Here is a 21264-nt window from a genome sequence, read left to right on the forward strand (position 1 = left end):
TTTAATTGATTTTTGGGTGATTTTTGATTAATTTTTGTTTTTCTTATGTTATTCATTTTCAAGGTTTTTGCAAAATTTCAAAAACTCATTTTCTGCATTTTGGGGTTTTTACCACCTGTCACTGTTTGGTCCATAACTTTTTTTCCTCAAAACGAAAAAATTGACCGGTTTCATTTCTGGAAAGCTGATAAAATTATTTTTCCAACGGTATATAGAAACCTTTTATAATAATTTTTTCTAGGTTGACCCTATTTTAGACGATATTCTACTTATTTAATAATAAAAGTCTAAAATGCTCTTAAAAGATTTTTTTTTCTTCCATTTTTTTAAGAAGTCTTGTGTTTTAGAGTCCACAAAGCATTAAAATGTTCTTATCTAGTTCATATTCTTTTAGCTAATAAAGTTATATTTCAAAAATCACTATGTAAAATATATAACTATAAGCTTCATGGTAGATATAACTTTATGAATTTGCTCTACGAAGATTATTGAGCACTCTTTTAATGGTTGTTCAACAAACACTTCATAATATTTTAGCTATCGAAGCCTTATGTTCTTACATAGTTTGTTCTTTTAAAAAGTGTATATTTAAAATGATAGAGTGGAGCTGAGTCAGAAAAGTGGGAAGCTGAAAGTTCTTACAAATAAGAGAAACAAAGCTTCAGCAAAGAGGCTCTCTGAGCGGAAACTCTGATCACGATATCACACATTTTGTCTTCAATCGTGATCACGCAAATCAGCAAAAAAATGCACAATCACACATCTCTTTGAAAAAGTCCAAATTACGTATCACGGCTCAAAATTCTTTCAAATCACGATCACGTTTTGACCTCTCATCACGCAATCACGAGGAAAAAATGTCCCTATCACGTCATCAAGAAAGCCGCTAGGAGGGGGGCTCAGCAAACGTTGACCTTTCTAGTTAAGTTTTGGTTGTCAATGCTGTACACTTTTCATTTTTTCCTACTTCATTTAACCCACTCCTTGCAAAATAGAAACCATTTTACTATTATAAGGCCAGGCCAATTTAATTTGTTGTTTTACTGGCCACCTATAACACCTATAAAATTTCCTAAAAAGGCAGCAAAAACTACTAAATCCTGACAAAAATGCGAAATACAAAATAGAAAGTCACAAAAAGCTCGAATTTATGGATAAAATGAAAAATTGAACATAAAATTCTTAAAACCTTGGAAAACCTTCCAAAATATTGAAAACTTGACAGTTTGTAAAGCAATGAAAATAAAATATACTTCAATAGGCCGAATCAAACTCCAGCGCCTCCGTCGGCTGTCAAGCTCAGTATCCCCCTCTGCCCAACCGGATTACTGATTCCCTCCCCTCCCCCCCAACCAGATTATTAATCCCTTTCCCTCCCCACCCCCAACCGGGTTATTGATTCCGTCCCCTCTTAACCATGTCTGTTATAGGCATTGTGTTCTACTCAATATTGTGATAAAATCTTTTCTTTGTCGGTTTAGAAAAATAATAAATGAAATGAAACGATAAATTATGATAAATATTACAAAAAACAAAGATGAAAATATACTCAGGTCAGATGCTATCTTCGACGACCAAGATAAAGACCTTGGAAACTAAAGACATAAGGTTAATATTTGGTTGTGTTGTTGATGATTGATTTATGTGAGATGTTCAAATCGACCAGATTCAAGATCAAATAGACGGAGAATTACAAAGAACACACACCCCATACAATGTAAGTAAAAAATCAAGATCAAACGCTCGAAATCTTTATAATATATATGCTTTGCCACATGTGTCAGCACCACTTCTTAACCCTTCGAGCATCTTTGGGAGGGGGGGGCGAAGAGGCACCCCCTAAGAAAAAAACTTTTTTTCTTGAAATGTTTATCCAATTGACTTTAAATTTTGTAAGTGTGCATCAAATATGAATTGCCATCTTTGATGAAAATTTCGTATCATTTAGAACGTCAACGCCACCTGATCGATGACGTCCTCATTCTTTGAAAATACCGAAAGTAGGCTCTAATTTTCTTTCACTTTAATTTTTTTTCAAATTTTGTGAGGCAACTCCACGTGGCATTTATTTTTGGGGCTAAACAGCCCTAGGATACTGTATCTCGTGATTGGAAAATGCTATTGACTTGAAATTTTGACAAATGTTCATAGTGTGAATTTCTTTAAGAGGGGAATCCAACTTTTCAAGAAAGGCTTTATAGGGGGGGTAAGAGATTTTCTGAGTTAAATGGGGGGTTTAAGTTTTTAGGGGGTATTAAATAAAAATAGGGGGGATAAAAACCTTTTGGTAAAAATATGTATTATATCTTAAATTGGTCAAAGAATTGGGTATAGTCCAACAAAATAGCAATGTAAATGGCAAATTTTTTCCCTGCGGCGCCATTTTATATCTTTTCTTCCCATATAAATTTTAATTTTTTAGTATTTAGCGGTTTGTGAACCACCATTGTAGTTAGTGCGGGCTCGAAAAATTTTTTAAATAGGGGAAATGCATATATAGGGGGGATGAAGTATAAATGGGCGGGATCAGACCCTCTATGCACACTATGATGTTAGGTATTGATGATACAAGCTTACAGCCAAAATTTCAGCAAAATCAGACAAGTGGTTATGCTGAAAGTGTTCACTTTTTAGGTTAAAAACGGACCGGTCTGTAAAATACTAACCTGTCACGTGACTAAATTGAAACTTTGCACACTGTCTTAGGATGTGCCATGTCTTAGATGGTCAATATCACTGGTGAAGGTTTCAAGTCAAAAGCTTCAGTAATTCCTGAGTTCTGGCAGGTGGTCAACGTGTATTTTACAGACCGGTCTGCAAAGTACCAAATACTTATGGGAACCTCACCTGGATTGCTTAATTTAACGCAAGAATGCAATCTTATCACAAAACTCATCGGCCAATACAAAAGTTACATGAAAGCATATTCCGTATAAAAAACCCTGGTCTGGAAGCCTATTGTTGTAACTTTTTGTCAGCTTTTTCCTTTGCTAATAACGATCAAAAAAAATCGATTTGCCCAGTTTTTGATCACGTTACCAAATACTTCTTTTAGGATTGGTTCAAAAGTTAATCACATGATCAAAAAGTGAGCAAAACAAGATAATTTCTCAACGCAAGTTCAAGTTCGCAACAATAGAAAGAAACAAAAGGCTTCCAGACCGGGGTTTCTTATACGAACTATGATGAAAGTGAAGTGAATTAAGTTTGTATCAGTTTTGGATAACTGGTAAGCTGACCACGGCTTTCGACGTCGGCTTTTCTATGTCTATCATTATCATTTCACTTTTTTTTTAAACCATTCATTTTTTCAGATGCCATCAAATGGAAGTATAGAAAAACATGGATGAAATCAGCCGGTGGCAATAGATACAAAATATGTAACTTATATTAAGGCTTGAGGTAATTTTTATTTTGTTTTTACTTTATATATATTTCCAGCAGCGAAAGTAAAAAGTTTTCCATGTTTTTTCGTCAAACGAGTCAAAAGCCACCTGGTCCTCTTTTTTCCTTCAACAGCAGGCGTGAATGCTTGACCAACTCTCACTTGCTTTACATAGTATACTTTAGTGACAATTTTCAGACTCCCCTCCTAACCGAATTAGACGCTACCTTAATGTGGCCTTAACGAAAGGTTTTATTGACGAAGGTGTTAGATTTTGAATCGATTTCCATCGATTAGAAGCTAATTATTCGTATATTAATTAAAGGTTTAAGATCGCTAATGTAATGTTTCCCTGGCATTTAAAGTAGTCAGCGAGAATTTGAATGTCTTTCTGTTTTTCGTCCTGTTTTTTTTTTCGAACAACAGGCCTGATTGACGGAGCCCGATTTTCGAAAGAAAAAAAAAATCGCCTGAAATGCTGGAAATATGCCAGAAAAACCGTTTTTTTTTGCATTTTCTTGAGATTTTATCATTAGATTTTTCCGATTTTTTGCACAGAGATGCGTAATGGCAATGCCTAAAATGTGGTCATTTCGAATTTTTGAGAAAATTTTTTTACCGTTTCTGACTGTTTGTTTTTATTTTTCTCCTTATTGCTATCTAACTTTCATCATCAGGTAGGTCCATTCAACATGTAGCTTGTTTCTTTAGGAACTTGGACTGCTTGTAGTGGAGTCTACTTTTAGTTGAATTTTTTGATAAAAGTTATGTTGAATTTAAGGGAGCATATGACAAATTGAGAGCCCCACCATTTATTTGATAGACAAATAGTGTCTAGGGTGGAGCAAAAAACCCTAAAAATTAATTTTACCTAGCTCAGGAAAAGCCATTAAAAATGACGATTGGAAATTGTACTTCTTAAAACCCCCAAAGTATGCTAAATATAGACTAAAATTAGGCTATTTGGAGAAAAATTTCTTTTGATAATTTGGAATATGTTACTGAAAGGGGGATGTGTTTAACAGTAACCTGAGAGTATCCATTTTCAATTTCTCATAAGCATAAGTGTAGGAGCTAAAAGGTTCTTATTAAAATTTTAATTCGTTATTAATTACCATGGTAACAAGTTGCAGTCATCATCAAGTCAATTAAATAATCTGACAAACTAATCAATTTACTATAGGGTTAGCTCATCATTATTTCTCCTTTTTTGTTCGTTCAATTTTCGATGAGGAAAATTGGTTTTATGTGGTAAACGAGATTTCAAATCTGATCGAAGAGAGTGTATGTAGAGGTATCAATTATGGAAGGGAAGAGTTTGAATCTGTACTTACCTATGAGAATCCAAAAGTTATCTTAACAATCAAAAGCGGCAAAATTGTAAAAACGTGGCTATCACAGCATTTGATGACCGAATATTGGTGATTTTGAGGCTTTTGATTGTTATAAGGGAACTTTCGGATTGTTATAGGTAGGTACGGTAGTTTGTCTATCTTGTTCTTAGTGTAATTATTTTGGAGTCTTAAACCTTTAAATGGTTTAAATATGTGTTCTTCTTTAATTTGAGTCAGTAAATCGATGCCTCATGAAAATCTGAGTTAATTATTCTCTTACTAAATTGTAAAAAACGTGGCTACCACAGTATTTGATCACCGAATATTGGCGATTTTGAGGCTCTTTTGATTGTTAAGGGAGCTTTTGGATTGTTATAGATAACCTCGTATTTAGTGTCTGATATTATTATTTTGGAGTCATAAACGTTTAAATGTGTTCTTCTTAAATTTGAGTCAGTATTCTTAGGTTATTAATGTTTGTTTCCCTTTTTGTATTATATCTTTCAACTCCAAGTAGTTTTATTGTTATTTGGACTTTTAACATTTTATCTCAAAATGGCGGTATCGCCAAACGCTCCTAGTCTACTTCACTGGACTCAGCGTCATAAAAAGTATCAAAAAGCAAATTTCAGCTAAAAGTAGACTCTAGTCTACCTTAACTATAGTTTCCAGAAATAGATCATGATTAATTTCATGTCAAACATGTCAAGCATTTAAAGTGGTTGGTTTTCCGCGCAGTTTTGATTTCTATTATACGTCAAATTTGATAAATTGTTTTTGGATTCCTCTGAGTCAACAATTTGTCCTTTTCACATGTTATTTAAAGGTACACTTTTTTCAAGAGCAAATGAAATCCCGGGGGAGTGGGTACATTTTTAGGCTTCCCAAAGTGCACTGTAAGGGTCGAAATGAAAGAAAAAGAAAGTACAGGAAAATACACTTTAAGGGTTTAAAGATAAGAAAAACGAAGTTTCTTGGAAAAAATTCAGACAATTTTTTGCCATACATTTACACAACTCTGCAATGGGTAAAGTCTAGGGCAAAATGGATTACGGGGATGCGCTGCTGGTCAGGGTACCTTTTTTAACCTCCGCGAGTCCCAGGTAGGGTCTCAAAAACACCAAAATAGAAAAACCAGTCCCTCGTAGGGTGCCTTTTTTGGAAAATTTGGGGAAAAAGTAGAAAATTTTTGAACATTTTGGAATTTCAGTCCCATTCAGGGTCACTTTTTTCGCAAATTTCGGCAAAATTTTTGAAAAAACGAGTCCCACGTAGGGTCCATATTTCAGACCTCAGCGGAGCACCCCCGTCGGTCGGCAAGGGTAGTACCCCGGGGTAGATTTCAGATCGATTGCCCCCCTCCCCTTGGAATAAAAAGGAAGCTGTTCCCTCACCATAATATACTGTAAATCGTAGACTGGAGTCGTTTATAATGCATGTAATACTAATAATAAACACAAATAATGATACGGGATTTAGTTTGTATAAACGACTGGAAGAATCCGGTGTTCCAGCCTTATAGATACCGGGCCTAGCTACGCAGAAACTTGCGTAGCGAGAAAACAATTTATTAAGCAACAACAAACTCTCAAAATAAAATCAACTCAAATGAAACATTTTTAACACACAAATCCACACACATTTAATTTCAAGAATTTTTTTTGAGCGGGAAAAAATTTTAATTGCGATATTGACACTTTTTTTTTGTTTGGAGTTAGTGCACAAAGGTTTCTAGACGACTAAAATTTACTTTTTTGCTTTATTTCTAATATGTCTGAATTAGTCGTCTAGCTTGCTAGACTATGTAAATCGCCACTTTTAAACTTATTGCAAACGATTACCAATAATCAGCAAATATCTTTATCATTAGAAATTAGACAAAAATTTCGACATTATAACTGTAGTCCCACTTTATACGGTCGACCTTTGTATTTTTAAAATACAAATCATTTGGGTTGCCACAGTTTTGGAAATAGAATAACAAAAGTCTTTCATAAAAATAACTTGTTTTATCTTTAAATGTCAAGTTTTGTATTACGTATTCAAGTTTGGCATTGGAATTCTATAATTTGAATTGTGACGTTAAAAGTAGCTTAAAATACCGATGCCAAAATCTTATGTCATTTAAAATCGTCCATCCATATAATATTGGTCATGTGAGTTTTTTCTACCTCTGAAAGTTCTGGAATTGATTATAGTGAGAATTAGTCAAGTGTGCCACCGGTTTTTTAAGAAAGAACGAAAAAACGATAAAAGAACGTAAGGCTTTGATGGCTAAGATAGGAAAAGTTAAGAAAATCAAAAGGCATCGAAATTTCTGGATGTTCTCATAAAAAAAGACGTTTTCGGTTCAGAACTGACTAGACACAAGCTAATCAACGCATCTTTTCTCAGCTTCACTTTTAAAAAGAAAGTTATAAGCCTAACGAGATTCCGAGATTTAATAAATTTCAACAATACCTAATTTTTCTTTAAAAAAAATTAAGTTTTATGTGTCACCTTTCAGATATTGTTGTTAATTGTATTAAAGTAATCTAATCTAGACTTTTCTCTACTGTTGATTTGAAAATTGTTATTGTAATCAAAATTCATAGTAGTACACGTTGTTTTTTTTATAAGAACATCCAAAAAATTTAAGCCTAAAAATGTTCTTAACATTTTTTTATTTTCACCATTTTGTGAGTATTTTTGTCCATTTTCTTAAGAAATATGGCCATTTTAGAGTCTGCAAAGCCTTAAAATTTTCTTAACTTGTTCTTAACAATTTTGGCCATCGAAGCCTCGTGTTCTTATATAGTTTGCTCTTATATAAAAAAAACTTGTAACGGCTACTCTTACTGTATTACTCTTTCCTTTGATGTTTGTATGTGTATTAGTATTAGTGCATTGATGATATTTGTCAAAATTTGAAATTTTAATCCATCGGTTTACTCTTGGATTCCAAACATTTTTGGTCTTTAATCCCATTGCTTGTTTATCCTAAAATTGCCACAGAAATTAAACCTTGAATTATGGAAACTTTAAGATGTGCAACTATGAAGAAAACAGATTGTTCTAAGCTTTTGACATGAAATCTCCTGTAAATTCCTAACTTTTATTTTTAGTTTCAAAATAAAAGCCCCCTAGTTCTGAACCACTCCTAAAAGTATAGTATGTATAGTGTTAAGAAACACATACACGTTTGTATGTGTATTAGTGCATTCATGCTGCACGTCTTTTTTATAAGAACAAACTATATAAGAACACGAGGCTTCGATAGCCAAAATGTTAAGATCAAGTTAAGAACATTTTAAGGCTTTGCGGACTCTAGAACACCGAATTTCATAGAAAAATTGACAAAAATACTCTAAAAATGGCGAAAATAAGAACATGCTAAGAACATTTTTAGACTTAAAATTCAAAAATTTTGGATGTTAAGAAACACATACACGTACACGTAAAATATTTTAAGCATTCGGATGTTCTTAAAATTTTGACTTTTAAGTCTAATGTTCTTAAAATGTTCTTATTCTCAAAATAAGATTATTAGTACTATAAGTAAATTGATATTTTGACCTTCGAATCCTTATATGTTCTTATACTCTAAGGTCCCGAATAGTAGGGGGGGTCTGAATAAAAGGGGGGGTCCGAAATTTTTGCAAATATAATAACGGCGGGGGGGTCTGAATAAACGGGGGGGGTCTGAAATATTTAGGTAAATAAAGGCTAAAATCAGGCTATTTAGAGCAAATTAAGGGTCCTTCACTTTGACAGCTGAAAATATTCTTAAAAACTAATAAACGGGGGGGTCCTAATAAGAACGGGGGGGTCCGAAATATTTTCGAAAATTAATAAGCGGGGGGGGACGTCTATTCGGGACCTTAGAGTACCATATAGTTTACTCTTATAAAAACGTGCAGCTAACCTTAATGCAATATGCAACAGTTAAGTTATTTTAATCTATCTACGTCAATCAACCAATCAAAAAAGAGCTTATATAAAATGTCCATCCTTTAGAATCGGATCTAGCAATTTGTCACGATGTGTTTTTAAATACAGAGAAGCTATATTAAATTGGTAGCAAAAGAAGTGTAGTTGTTATTTCTCGAGCTTGTCTCTTTTAATTAAAAAACGTTATCTCTAAGTGCTTGTTGAATGTTTTATAGAGATGTTTTGGTTTTTTGTGGGAGGATCATGACACTTTGGTGGTTTTGCTGTATAGGGTTGTTGTATGAATATGGTGGACTACCTGTTTCTAAATCTATCAAAAACTGAGCACTTATTTGGTTATAACGATCTTGTTTTATTTATTTTTTATTAATGCTGATACTGAACTCCGAGAAATTCCTAGCTCAAATAAAAGAGCCCCCCCCCCAGCGGACCCAAAATTCATGCAATCACGCCAATTTTTTTCGATTTCACGCCATCATGCCATCACAACAACCGCTGTGGGGGGGGGCTCATAAATAAATAAATCTTGGCAGACCAAATAAGACTGAAATTCTTGTTTGGGAAGTCTCCTTGCACGTAGATAATGTGAATACTTCTCTACACAGAAATGCAATACTATGCTATTTTTATCAATTGAGCATAATCCCTAATCCGTTAAGAATTTCACTAAGATACGAGTGTTTGAACCAGAACTGATTTGATCTAGTGGTGATTACATTACAATTTTGCAAATGGTCACTTTTGTTTCTTTAACTTGAATGCTTATTCAGATTTTTCATCAGTGATTTATTCTAATTTGTCAGCTCATCTTTTTCGAATCATCGTGTACTTAACTGATTTTATCATATGATAAGAGTCTGAAGCGAGGAAAAAAATCTCAATGGATTAAAGGTTTTATTTTTACATAGGTGTTCCCGTTTCATATCAGACACATATTTCATATCAGGACAGTGTCTTGCTATTGTTATATTATGCTCATATAAGCAAAAAAAATGTTTTTCTTTTCCTTATTCTGACCAATCTTGCTCCACATCCATGTCCAATGTGAAAAAGTATGTGAATTCAAATTGATGAGTAAGCAAACGATATCACTCTTATTTAAAAACAAAATCTTTAACATTTTTTTGTTTTCTCTTAGTAGAATAGTTTGATCACGAGTCTGGAGTCGCGGTCATAGAGAAAATTCTTTATCACTTTCATCAAATTTTTTGAATTAACGACTTATGTTAGTTAAGGGTGAAACCCCTCTCCTTCCCACTGAAAAAAAATTAACACAAAAATCGCCACAAATGTAAAATTACCTTGAATTTTTATTCTATTTTTTTTCGAAACAAAGTTCCCAATCCCCCTTTCCGCTAGTAAATTCGAACCCAAATGGGTTTCTAAGCCATTTTTTTCATCTGATCTCCATTGGTATTATAGCTAATCCCACTGGTTAAAGAATTCTCACTGGCTCACTGAAACAGGGATGTTTTGTCTGTAGATTTCAAACTTATAAATCAAAAAATACAAGTTACAAACACCCTGTCACCCTGTTGACAAACTCGTTGTATTCAGAGGACCCGCTATTGAGTGACGAAAAAAGTTTTTGTGAAAGTTAAGAATTAAAATCAATGCTTCACAGTAGACTGAACCGATTGTTGAGGTAGGAAAACCATTTTACGTTTAATCCTTGGGAAAATGGGAAAAATCAAAATATGATAGCTGCATTATGTGCAACATACATTTAATCCTTTGTATATATCTTAATGTCTACAAATGTGTGCAAGAAAAAACAAAATTTAAATTATAGTACTTCAAGTTTCATCTTTATCGAATCGTCAGCTATCAAATGAAAAATGACAAATGCTATGATTTTATGTTGAAAAATTTGGATTGATGGTAAACAAATGTATAATTGGAATGAATCCCTAGGATCATAAATACAAATGACAATTCTCTATAAACGTTCTATATGCGTGAAGATGATATACATAGATCATAATATCTTAATGTCTAAGTGTTTGCCTGTTACATAGACAACTGAGTTTTAGTTGAGTGAAGAGAGGACTTCGGTCTCTTTATAGAAATGATACTTGGCTTTCTTGAACTCTATTCACTGTCGACAGTTTTTGGAAATAATTATTGCTAGACTACCACTAGTCTGTACACAGACCCAGTATCTACGGCTAATTTCAAAATTCATCGCCGTAGTACTACGAAACGATTAACGTAAGATACACTCTGTACAGAGTAGACTACCACTGGGTGACTCGAGAAAAACTTTGAGTTCTATAGTTATGAGTTTTGAATTTCAGGTTTTTTTTACTATTAATATTTTGATATAAAAATAACGCATTAAATGCATTTTAACATAGAGAGAATAGCTTAAATACCAACCAAACTCTACTGTACTGTTTAACGAGATGTAGTACATCTCGTTAAACAAAACATTAGGACTAAAACTTGTCATCGACGCTCTAATGGTATTTTAACTATCTTTTCCTCTCCCTTTGATTTCCTGATTTATTTGCGTGCAAGTGTGAAATATATCAGTATTAACAAGCAGTGAAAACATAAACATGTAATCGATCTGTGACCTTTGTCATCCGGTGTCTGATTGACTTATTTTGGTGATGATGCTCTGGAGTAGATTTGTTGGAAATCAGCATTTTCCTTCAAAAATACATGGAAGTAGTATATAAATACTTTTTTCGTGTATTTTTGAAGGGAAATGTAGATTTCTACTTTGCATTTTGTGCCGGTTCAGAGAAAATTCCTTAATTCTTTCTTGTGTGTATATATTTTCCCCTCAAAATATAAAAGCACTTTTTTTGAACTTTTAACACGTCAGAGGATGGTTTTATACCATTTTCCCCTCAAAAACACACATTTTGTATAAACGTTTGGCAAAAATTTCTCCCGTAGTTAAGACAAGAGGCCTTAGAATTTCTTAAAGTGTTCATGTAGTTACATATAATCTTTTGCTTGTTACGTTACGGCAAGACATCCGGTATGATATGCTCGAGTATTTTAAATTCAAGCCATCCCACCATTAAGTATCGACTTGATGTGTTAACTGTTATTGATCAATAACAAGCCATATTTTGATTACACGTAGTTTTTTATAAGAACATCCAAATTTTTTTTGAAGCCTTTGAGTGTTCTTAACTTTTGGAATTTTAAACCTAAAAATATTTTTAAAATCTTCTTAATTTCGCCATATTGCGAGTATTCTTTTGCAATTTTCTAAGAAATTGGTTGTAAAGCCTTAAAATGTTCTTAAATTGTTCTTAATATTTTCGCAATTATCTTGTTTGTTCTTATAAAGAAACGTGTATATGACGTCATTTGTTTTGTGTTCACGTGTTTTTCGACGTGACGTTTATTATATGAAGTGCTTGTCTTAATTTTTACACTGGTCGGAAATCGAACATGTTTTAAAGGTGATTTGGGCGATTTTTCTGTGAGATTTCCCTGATTTTTTTCTCGGAAAGAAACACTATTGAAACAAATTATTTTGTTCTCGGTATTCACTGTATCAACAATTTAAGTAGGTATTCTAGCTCTACGCTTAACTTTTCCATTAGTTTATACTCGGCAACTGGTTTTCAGGCTTAGCCAGTTAGCCCTAAATCATATTTAGTTAATTAAGATCTTGTTCAAAACTTACTCTGAGTACAGTAAAGTAAAGGTTCGTGAAGGCTAGACTGTTGTTTTTTGTCTTTTGAAAAAATTGTTCTTATCTCTATCCTTATTTGAACAGCAAAATTGAGGTGTTTTAGGCTTTGAGTCCTATTTTTACTACTACTTAGATTTTTGATTTACTCAAAAGTTTCAGTTCTTAAATTGTTTTTGTTTTTTGCTATTTTTAATAAAATTGTTCTGATAACAAAAATGTATGACTATAAAAGCAGTCCTCTCGTTATGAAGGCTGCTCAGTTTTGGACCGCCCTTTTAAAGCTCTTTCCTCAATTTAATAATTATTGCAAAATTTATCACCGTAGATGAAGAAATTGATATATATTACAACAATGTTACTATGTCTCTATATACACGCCACCCATTCTCAAAAACCGTACGTCGAGCGTAAGGCTTCCAGATCGAATTATTTAACACAACCTACATTAGCTACTAATCTATTCAAAAACGAAGGGACGCTTTGTTTTTTTACTAACTGCATGAGAAGGAAGGCAAGATGCTCGGGTTTTTCTTGTTGCTGGTGTAAATGTAAAACGGGCCTTACGTTTTATTCACAGAAGAAAGGATGTTTAAGTGGATCAGGGATTGGTTCGCAAAATGACGGTGAGTTTTCTTATCCTTTAATATTTTCAATACCCCCAGCTGACACACAACGTTGTTTCGACATCCATCTAACGTCCATAACGTCCATATAACGTTAAATGAACGTTCAAACAACGTTGTGTGCCAGCTGGGACCGCTACTTCTCAGAGGACCAAATTTCTATCGAAACTGATATTCATTTATTAAGCCTAATTATCAAATCATATTTTCTACAAAACTTTAGTTTATAGAATCTGACAATCTTTGAAGTGCTTACTGTATTTGTTTGTCGGGAAGTTTTGGACAGCCTTATAGAGCTGGAAAATTTACTTTTAAGAGCTCAGATTTTACACACGTGTTCCTAAAGTGACCGTAAAGTGAATCTTGACTATTCTCAATATATTCCTAATTTTCGTTAATTCTTTTCAGAACAATGCATGTTTTACTCCTCATCCATGAAGAACCGCGAAGATGTTCCATTGTTCACCACATCACAACAGAATCATCAAGTTGGATTGAATTTAATGGATGATTTCCCCATTAACGAAAACATGACTTGTACTGCAGGTAAAAACTCTATATAACTCGATTTCAGAATAAATTGAATTTAAACCCCTGTTTCCATGGACTCCTTAGAAGAACCTCAGATCAGATGCTTTTAAATCAGTGACTTTTAAACTCCTTTTTCAGAAAGGATTATTCATCCCAAACCCCTGAATAAAAACATAGCTTATTCTGTATGTAAAGAATCTTCACATTTCCGTTCTCGAAAAAAGTTTATTTACATCACTTTACCCCCTTACTACCTTTTTCCAGAGAAGATATGAGAACTCTTATCAGAAAGAACCTTCCGACCCTTTATCTTAATAGGCTGACTTTACACTTTGTTTTAAATAAGTGGTCAAAGCAACCCTGTCTCATAAGTGCTTAACATCAACGTACGCATTAACTTCAGATTCCTTACTAAAAAAAACTCAGCAATTTCGACTCTTTACACCTCTGTCTCTGAATATACTGCTAACACCTCTGTATTAGATTAAACTCTTTACACCCCTGTCTCAGACAACTTTTTTAACACAGGTTTCAAATTTTGGATATTCAAGATTAAGTAAGAAATAACGTTCTGACTATCAGAGTGGTATTCATTCCTGTTGAGTCCAAACGTTTATATAAAATCTTTGTTTATTTTCATCCTTTCTTTCTATAGGTTACGTTCATTACATGGCATACCAAACGGGAGAGAAAAAGTTACTTCATCATAATTGGTGCCAGGAAGTCATCAAAATACACATCAACTCTAACAACAAAATCGCGTTTAGGGTACCAATAATACTTATAATTTTAAACCATAGAAATCTAAGAATCGCTCATTTGGGTTCGAGAAAGATCTGGGTCCTTTCGTGATTTTTAGGGATCTTATACTTTCTCAAAATCTTATGAAAGCTATTATTACCGAGTTTATGTATGTGTGTTTTTCTGCGACGGAGACGGTAAGGTTCTAATTTTTATAGATCCTAACCAGCTGAGGACGACGGTAAATCAGCACTTTTACCTCCTCGATTTTGCGGGGCAGAACTGCGGGTTATTCCAAATCGCTTCAGTCACTTTACCGTTCTCAAAAGCGCAAATACATTAACTCGCTATTATCCTGGGTTGGAAGGCACTCGATTTGAAAACTACAGCGTTCTTGTGTAGGGAAAGAAATGAAGGTCCCTTAAAGTACCTTGAATTTGTTATTATTGTTTTCGATTTTTCTTTCGAGGCCCTCGAAATTTTGTCAATATGCAGGTCTATTATTTATTGTCGAACATGACTAAATTGATTACTGTATGACCCTTTTATCATGGAAAATATAGAGTAGTTTAATCTAGTGTTGTTATAAATTGGGCTTTTTCAGAAAAAGATTTTACCCCACTGTTGAGGATAGTGATTTTTTGAAGTATCGAATCCCCTGGACATCCTACTTTATTAGTAAAGACTAGTAAAGAGGATATCCTCTCTTGAAAATATGCTCAACCCTCTGGATATCCTCTCTTATAAATACTTACCCCTGGACACTTTACCCCCTGGATATCCGCCCCCTTGTAGATATAACCCCCTAGATATCCGATATTCTCAAAAGGGGGGGGGGCACGGACTATTTCTGGAAAAGCCCAATATTTATCGAAATGAAACTTCATTTTCCCCACAGTTCGGACACAATGCAACAGACTATTGGTCATCGATGGAAGGTCAATTATTGTCAGTTGAAGTTCATTGCTCAGCTAAAGATGAATCTGATTTCTACTCTTCATGTTTCACATTTCAAGTCGCTGGCAAATCATCAAATGGTATGATGATTTATAATAAAAAAATTGAAGAATTTTAAGATATTTTCTTTTAACCTAAAAGAAAAGAGCATATTTTGGCATGTGTCAAATTTCATTTGTTCACAGCGTTTAACTCTCTTGGCCCTAAAGCCTCAAAACCTGCTGAGCTGTTAAAATCTTTTGTGGATAAGAGCAACACCTATAAAGTCGTGATGAATTTGATGGGGTGGAAAATATACCAAATCCTATAGAGGGTGAATGGGCTAAAGTCGGACTACACATTGATTTCAAAGCCCCGAACGGGCTAGATCTGAAACTCCAGGATGGGAAATGAAGCCACTTATTGCCAGTCCAGAACACGTGACCCGTGTGTTTTTCAAACTAGATTTCTAAATGTGGAGCAAACTTAAGGCTTCGCTTTTCTTGCTTGAGAGAGGTTGAAGATTCATCTCTAGTCCCTTCGGGGCTACAAACTCAATGGGACTATATAAGGCAAAGGAACATTTGGAGCCGCTAAAAAATCAACACCCATCTGATAAGAATTTCACGCCCATTTTAAAATCTACTACCTTTTCATAGTTCTTCTACCATCCATACCATTTCCACCGGAGAATCACACATGTCCTGCTGTTGATGATGATATTGATGACGATGGTGGATTGATGCCGACAGATGGCCCTTCTTCAACTATGGTGGCTGTGGTAAATTGTTTTCTATCAACTTGAAACCTTTTTATGATCAGTCAGCTTAAAGTCACCAATGATAGCACCATAGTTTTATAAAAACCCGAAGGGCTAGATAGAGTGCTTTTGCTGAAAAGTGTGCCGAGGTTAGGTAGGAAATCCTACCTAAGTCACGTGTCATTACAATAGAATTCAGCGCTTGACCAATCAGAAGCTTCGCAGGTTTTCGAAAACAATAGCAACAATATTTTTTCCGATATTCATTTTTTCTATGCGATGGCTTAAAGCCCTACGTCTAGCCCTTCGGGCTTACAAATCTATGGATAGCACTACTTAAATAGCGGTATGATATCGAGCTATTTTGTCTCATTGCATCATCACAATGATCGATTTGCATGAGATTCGAACCTACCAATTCTTTATCACGAGTCAAGCGTGCTACCACTTGACCATCGTGCCCATTTACCATAGTAATTAGTTCTAACCAGAGCTTGGTCGGGCCAGTTCATCTTGATGCTTCAAACAACTCGATTTTTTTTTTCGTAAATTGAGACATTTTCTTTTGTTTTTCAGGAAGGTAGCGTGAAGGGTGAAACAAACATTGGTATGATTGTTGGCATTGCTGTCGTTGTCGTCTTGGTCGTCTGTGTTTCTATCTTCGTGGTCTTCTTTCTCAGACATCGAAAATTGTAAGTCTTACTATGGCTAAGTTGAACGGATTCAACAAAAAATGGATTCCTGGTTCCAATCTCACCAATTTTATTGTTGTATTTAGTTCAAAGATATCATAGTCGGCTGGCCATGGACTCTGTCAAAACAATTTTTCGTGAAGTCCTAAATTAATCAGCTATTCTCGTAGTCTAGCAAGCTAGACGACTAATTCATACATACATAGTAGAAATAAAGCAAAAAGTAATAAAGGGAACAATTTTAGTCGTCTAGAAACCTTTGTGCACAAACTCCAAACAAAAGAAAAGTGTCAATATTTGCAATTATAATTTTTTCCCGCTCAAAATAATTCTTGAGAAAAACATGTGTGTGGATTTGTGTATTGAAAGTTTTTCATTTGAGTTGATTTCGTTTTGAGAGTTTGTTATTGCTTGATAAATTGTTTTCTCGCTACGCAAGTTTCTGCGTAGGCAGCCGGGGTATCTATAAGGCTGGAACACCGGATTCTTCCAGTCGTTTATACAAACTAAATCCCGTACTACTATTATTATTAGTATTGGTATTATTAGTATTACACGCATTATAAACGACTCCAGTCTACTATTCTCGCTACTTTCAACCAATGTCCACAGGTATCGTGATATCATGTATAAGCTATTTTCATACCCCTAATCTCCATAATTCCTTTTTTTCACAGAAAACAAAACAGCGAAGTTCAGAATGCCAATTTAATATACGATCGACCTGAAGTGAGAACAAATACATATGAAGATGCGAAATTGTACAAAAAGAAGAAAAGAAACTCTTCTACAAATTCTTTGAAGAAACCAGGTTCGTTTTACCATTGTTTTGTTTTCACCTAAAACTCCACAAACCATTTTATCTCACCTTATAAATCACTAAAATGACCTCGTCGGCTTATGGCAGGTGTGAATTAAACTGCCACTTTTCAAACCTTTAAAAGCTCTTAAAAGGCTAACTTGAAAATGATATTTATGATTGATTCTTCAGAAGGCCAGGCACCTTTCTTACTTCGAGATATCATCTACATCGAGGAGAGGACTAAAATTATTTGCCAAGCTGGCACAAAACAACAAACTTCCTTTTAACATCTGAAAATCTAAACCCACACTGATTTCATTACATAGGCGGCTGCAATACAATTCACATTTAAATTTTGTTTCAAGCAATTGCAATTTGAATTTACTGGTCACCAAAACGTGTCTTTTTTTGTTTGTGTAATTACACACTATATTAATTTTCAGACACCTAAAATGCAGCAATTTCATTGCAGCCGCATATTGACAATAGCTCGGTGTACCCTCAGTTTAAAGGGGAACTCGACAAATTTTGGATTTTTTTGTTTCTATCCTGAAATGGTGAAAATTTCAAAATTTCAAGGTTGCAACTCTCCTTTCACTCTAAAAATTTACTAGATAAGCTTTTAAAAAGAGGCTCCCCTTTACTAAAATGAAATTATTTACTAGGTCACAGTGTGGATGTAAGCCACACTGAAACGACCGCCTTCCATCACGCATCACGCTCGCGAAAGAGCGCGCGCACATTATTAACGCCCACATGTCATCTCCAGTACATTTTAGATTATTCATTGAAAACAGATTACAATATAGTCATTTTTCATGTCTCGGTTATTCAATTCCGAATAAAAGACATTCAGGGAAAAAAAGAGAAACACCTGGGTAATCTAGTAAAAAAACCGAAAGTAAATGGTAGACAAAGTAATGAGCCAAGGCAAAACGAGATAAGCGTACCACATTTTTATACTTAATATTACCAAAAATCAGGGAAAGAATGAAAATGACAATGTTGAGTTCCCCTTTAACATAACTATCTTTTTTCCAGGTCAAGACTTGAGTGTTCTATATGTCGACGTTCCTGATGCTGATGAATACTCCGCCATCGATGATGACGACCACCAATATGAAACGCCCGTCAAAGTTATCGACACCCTCACTAGAGAAGGTACCTTAGGGCGGAACGGAACATTAAGTCGTAATGGAACACTAGGACGTGACGGAAGAGCTAGTTGGAACGGTAATCAAGAGTGGAACGGGACGTTAGGACGAAATGGAACTCTTAGCCGAGATAGTGGAAATTTTAGTCGCAATGGTACTTTAGGACGCAACGGTTGTATAGAGTGTCAGTGTGGTGGAACGCTCGGTCGCGATGGGACGCTCGGAAGAGGGGGAGTGAATATGTCACAGGTAAGTTATTGTTTTATGCTGACGTAAAAGTTAGTTGTCCAACCAACAGCACTTCAGAGGAAGTTTCTTACCTTACTCTTATCAAAGATGGATCACTTTACGAGATAAAAAGTTTCTAGCCCGGTTGACTGTCTATTTTAGCAAAAAAGTGTCCTCCTATTGTCAGACACTTTCTAGGTAAAGAGCATTCTTGATAACAACCTTTCTGAAGCTTACATCGCGAAAAAGATTACATATTGCATATTAAGACATTTTTCAAGAATATATGTTCTCTGTATGGAATCTATTTGTTATCAGAGCAATATTTTCTCCATGTAGTTAAGGGAGTCTATGTCATTCCAATCTCGAAGAATATATATCTTGTCCACATGTGCTTCTTTCTTTTCGATTAAAAAAATTAATGACTTTTTTCTGCATTTAACAGAGACCATTACCAGAACGCCCTCCGGAGCAGAACAATGAATATTATGAGCCTGCGGAAGCCGGTGTTCAAATCAAACAGTCTGAAGACAATGAACTCTACTCACTGTATAGCTCTATAACGAACTTAAACCCCGAATAGTTTGACATAAAATGGACGCAATTGGAAACGAATAGCTATGATAAGGGGAATAGTTTGTTGGAGAAATCCTAAGCCTCCAACTTTCCATGGAATCATAAGCAAAGAGAAAAATGCTGGGTTTGAAGTCCAAAACCTGATTGATACCGAAATTTGATGAAGATTTGATGAAAATAACAGCTCATTTTGATAAGTTATTTTAATGACCAATAATAAATCTAAAAACATTATTTCTTATAATTGGGTGTTTTGGAGAATGTTTTTGGGCGTTTCCTCTGACCTCTGACTCCAACCCAATATGAAAACACCAACTTTGCTGTCTGATTTACATATGGATTGAATTCAGAGCACTGATTTCGAGGTAGCTCATCAGGGATGACGAAGATGTTAATCACAATAAGATTTTTTACTGTACAGTTCCAACTAAAATGAACATGGCAAATCACTTTTTGGACATATGAAAGGTGAAAGATTAACACATGAGTACCCTATTGATTTAATTCCACTGGTAATATACTGTAGCTTGCTTGAAACAAAAATAACAGAAAGTGCGGATGGTTTGGCATCAGAAATTGAGCTTTATACCCATGTGTATAGCTCTGACTCTGAACATAAAACTATTTAACATGAGAGCTTTATAAGCGATACAGTAGTCTGATGGAACAGAATGATGTACAAATTTCACATACAATGTGCTTAAATATTAACAATATGGTTTACAATAGATAGTTTAGAGTCGTCACAGACATAATCGCACGATGGGTTATTTTTTCTTATTTGGCGCGCCCTCAAAGAGAGCAATTAATTGCATCCTGTAGAGAGCAATTTTAATCGTTAATCACACTCTCCGATGCGGCGCCAATGTTTACAAAATTGATTTTTATGTTTTTTCTTCCATTTTTTTTTGCATCGAACGTTTTAATTGCATTCGAAATTTATTTTGTGAGAAAGAAAATCAATAAACAACAATAAAAGAAAGACATAAAGAGAAGAGAAAAATAAAAAACTCTCAGTGTAATTTATGTAATCTACTTTCCTAACTGGGAAAAAGTAGTGAAAGCCATTGTGCGATTAGCTCGTAATCACATAATAACTCGTACAATTCGAAAATTGCACTCGTGATTTTTTTGTTTCGAATTTTCCTCGTCCTTTCGGACTCGGAAAATTAATAACAAAAAAATCACTCGTGCAATTATATTCGAATTGCACTCGTTATCATGTGATTACATATACTAATTTCCACAAATTTTAATCTTAATTTTTCGATTATTGTTAACTTTGGACAAAACCGATGATGTTTTTTTTTAAGTTTGTGCCTGCTTGCCGTGTCACTTTTTAGTGATAGCATTAGTAAAAGAAAGCCGCTGTTAGAGAAATAAAGAGGTAGAGAAAAAAAATCAGAATTTGGAGGTTTTTAGATTTGAAAATTTTAATTCACTCTGAATACTAAATTCTTGACGAACTTGATGAAAGATGACCCGAATTCCACCTGTATTTTGTGGTAAAAAGAATTTGATCGTACTAAATTCTCTAGCTAAAATTTTGTAAATTTCTCGAAGTCTTTTGATAATTATTTATCAGAAATACTGTATGTATAAATTTTTTAATTTTTTCTAGATGCATATATTTTTTTAAAACATGTTTTTTTAATACAACAATTTCTCAACTAGGGAAGGTCTCCAAGGTTTTCCTCTTCTATTGACATTGCTATGGGGTTGAGTAGTATGAGGTGCTGTAGCTCTATCTTTGTATCTATATATGATAATTACCATGAACGTCAAGTAAAAAGCGTTACATACCTTTACCCTCATTTTGCACTAGATAACTCATATAACGTTTCATCGACTTGCCTAGTCAGCGATTTGGTTTATCTGGCGCCCGATGAAGAAGTTTTCTTTCGACACGTG

At 34.4% G+C, this 21264-nt stretch overlaps 1 protein-coding gene and 1 long non-coding RNA gene across 3 annotated transcripts in view; both read left to right on the top strand.

The window, feature by feature from the left end:
- The window catches only part of LOC136818506 (uncharacterized), an 83425-nt gene that overhangs the window by 9784 nt on the left and 52377 nt on the right, over nucleotides 1-21264 (top strand). The gene's annotated exons all lie outside the window — the stretch shown is intronic.
- Nucleotides 1488-20352, top strand: LOC136818424 (uncharacterized). 2 transcript variants are annotated; one of them, XM_067074760.1, is made up of 11 exons: nucleotides 1488-1717; nucleotides 3315-3402; nucleotides 12888-12933; nucleotides 13342-13479; nucleotides 14120-14232; nucleotides 15104-15242; nucleotides 15801-15922; nucleotides 16478-16593; nucleotides 17271-17404; nucleotides 18437-18798; nucleotides 19223-20352. In XM_067074760.1, exons 4-11 carry the CDS (start codon nucleotides 13350-13352, stop codon nucleotides 19358-19360), a joined length of 1254 nt encoding a protein of 417 aa, XP_066930861.1. In that variant the 5' UTR covers nucleotides 1488-1717; nucleotides 3315-3402; nucleotides 12888-12933; nucleotides 13342-13349; the 3' UTR covers nucleotides 19361-20352. The 2 variants fall into 2 exon arrangements, with proteins under 2 accessions (XP_066930861.1, XP_066930860.1); XM_067074759.1 differs by lacking the exons at nucleotides 1488-1717; nucleotides 3315-3402 and having other exon boundaries at nucleotides 12640-12933; nucleotides 19223-20351.

The sequence above is a fragment of the Clytia hemisphaerica genome, unplaced genomic scaffold (assembly GCF_902728285.1).
Source record: "Clytia hemisphaerica strain Z4C2 unplaced genomic scaffold, Clytia hemisphaerica genome assembly, whole genome shotgun sequence".
Classification (NCBI taxonomy): domain Eukaryota; kingdom Metazoa; phylum Cnidaria; class Hydrozoa; order Leptothecata; family Clytiidae; genus Clytia; species Clytia hemisphaerica.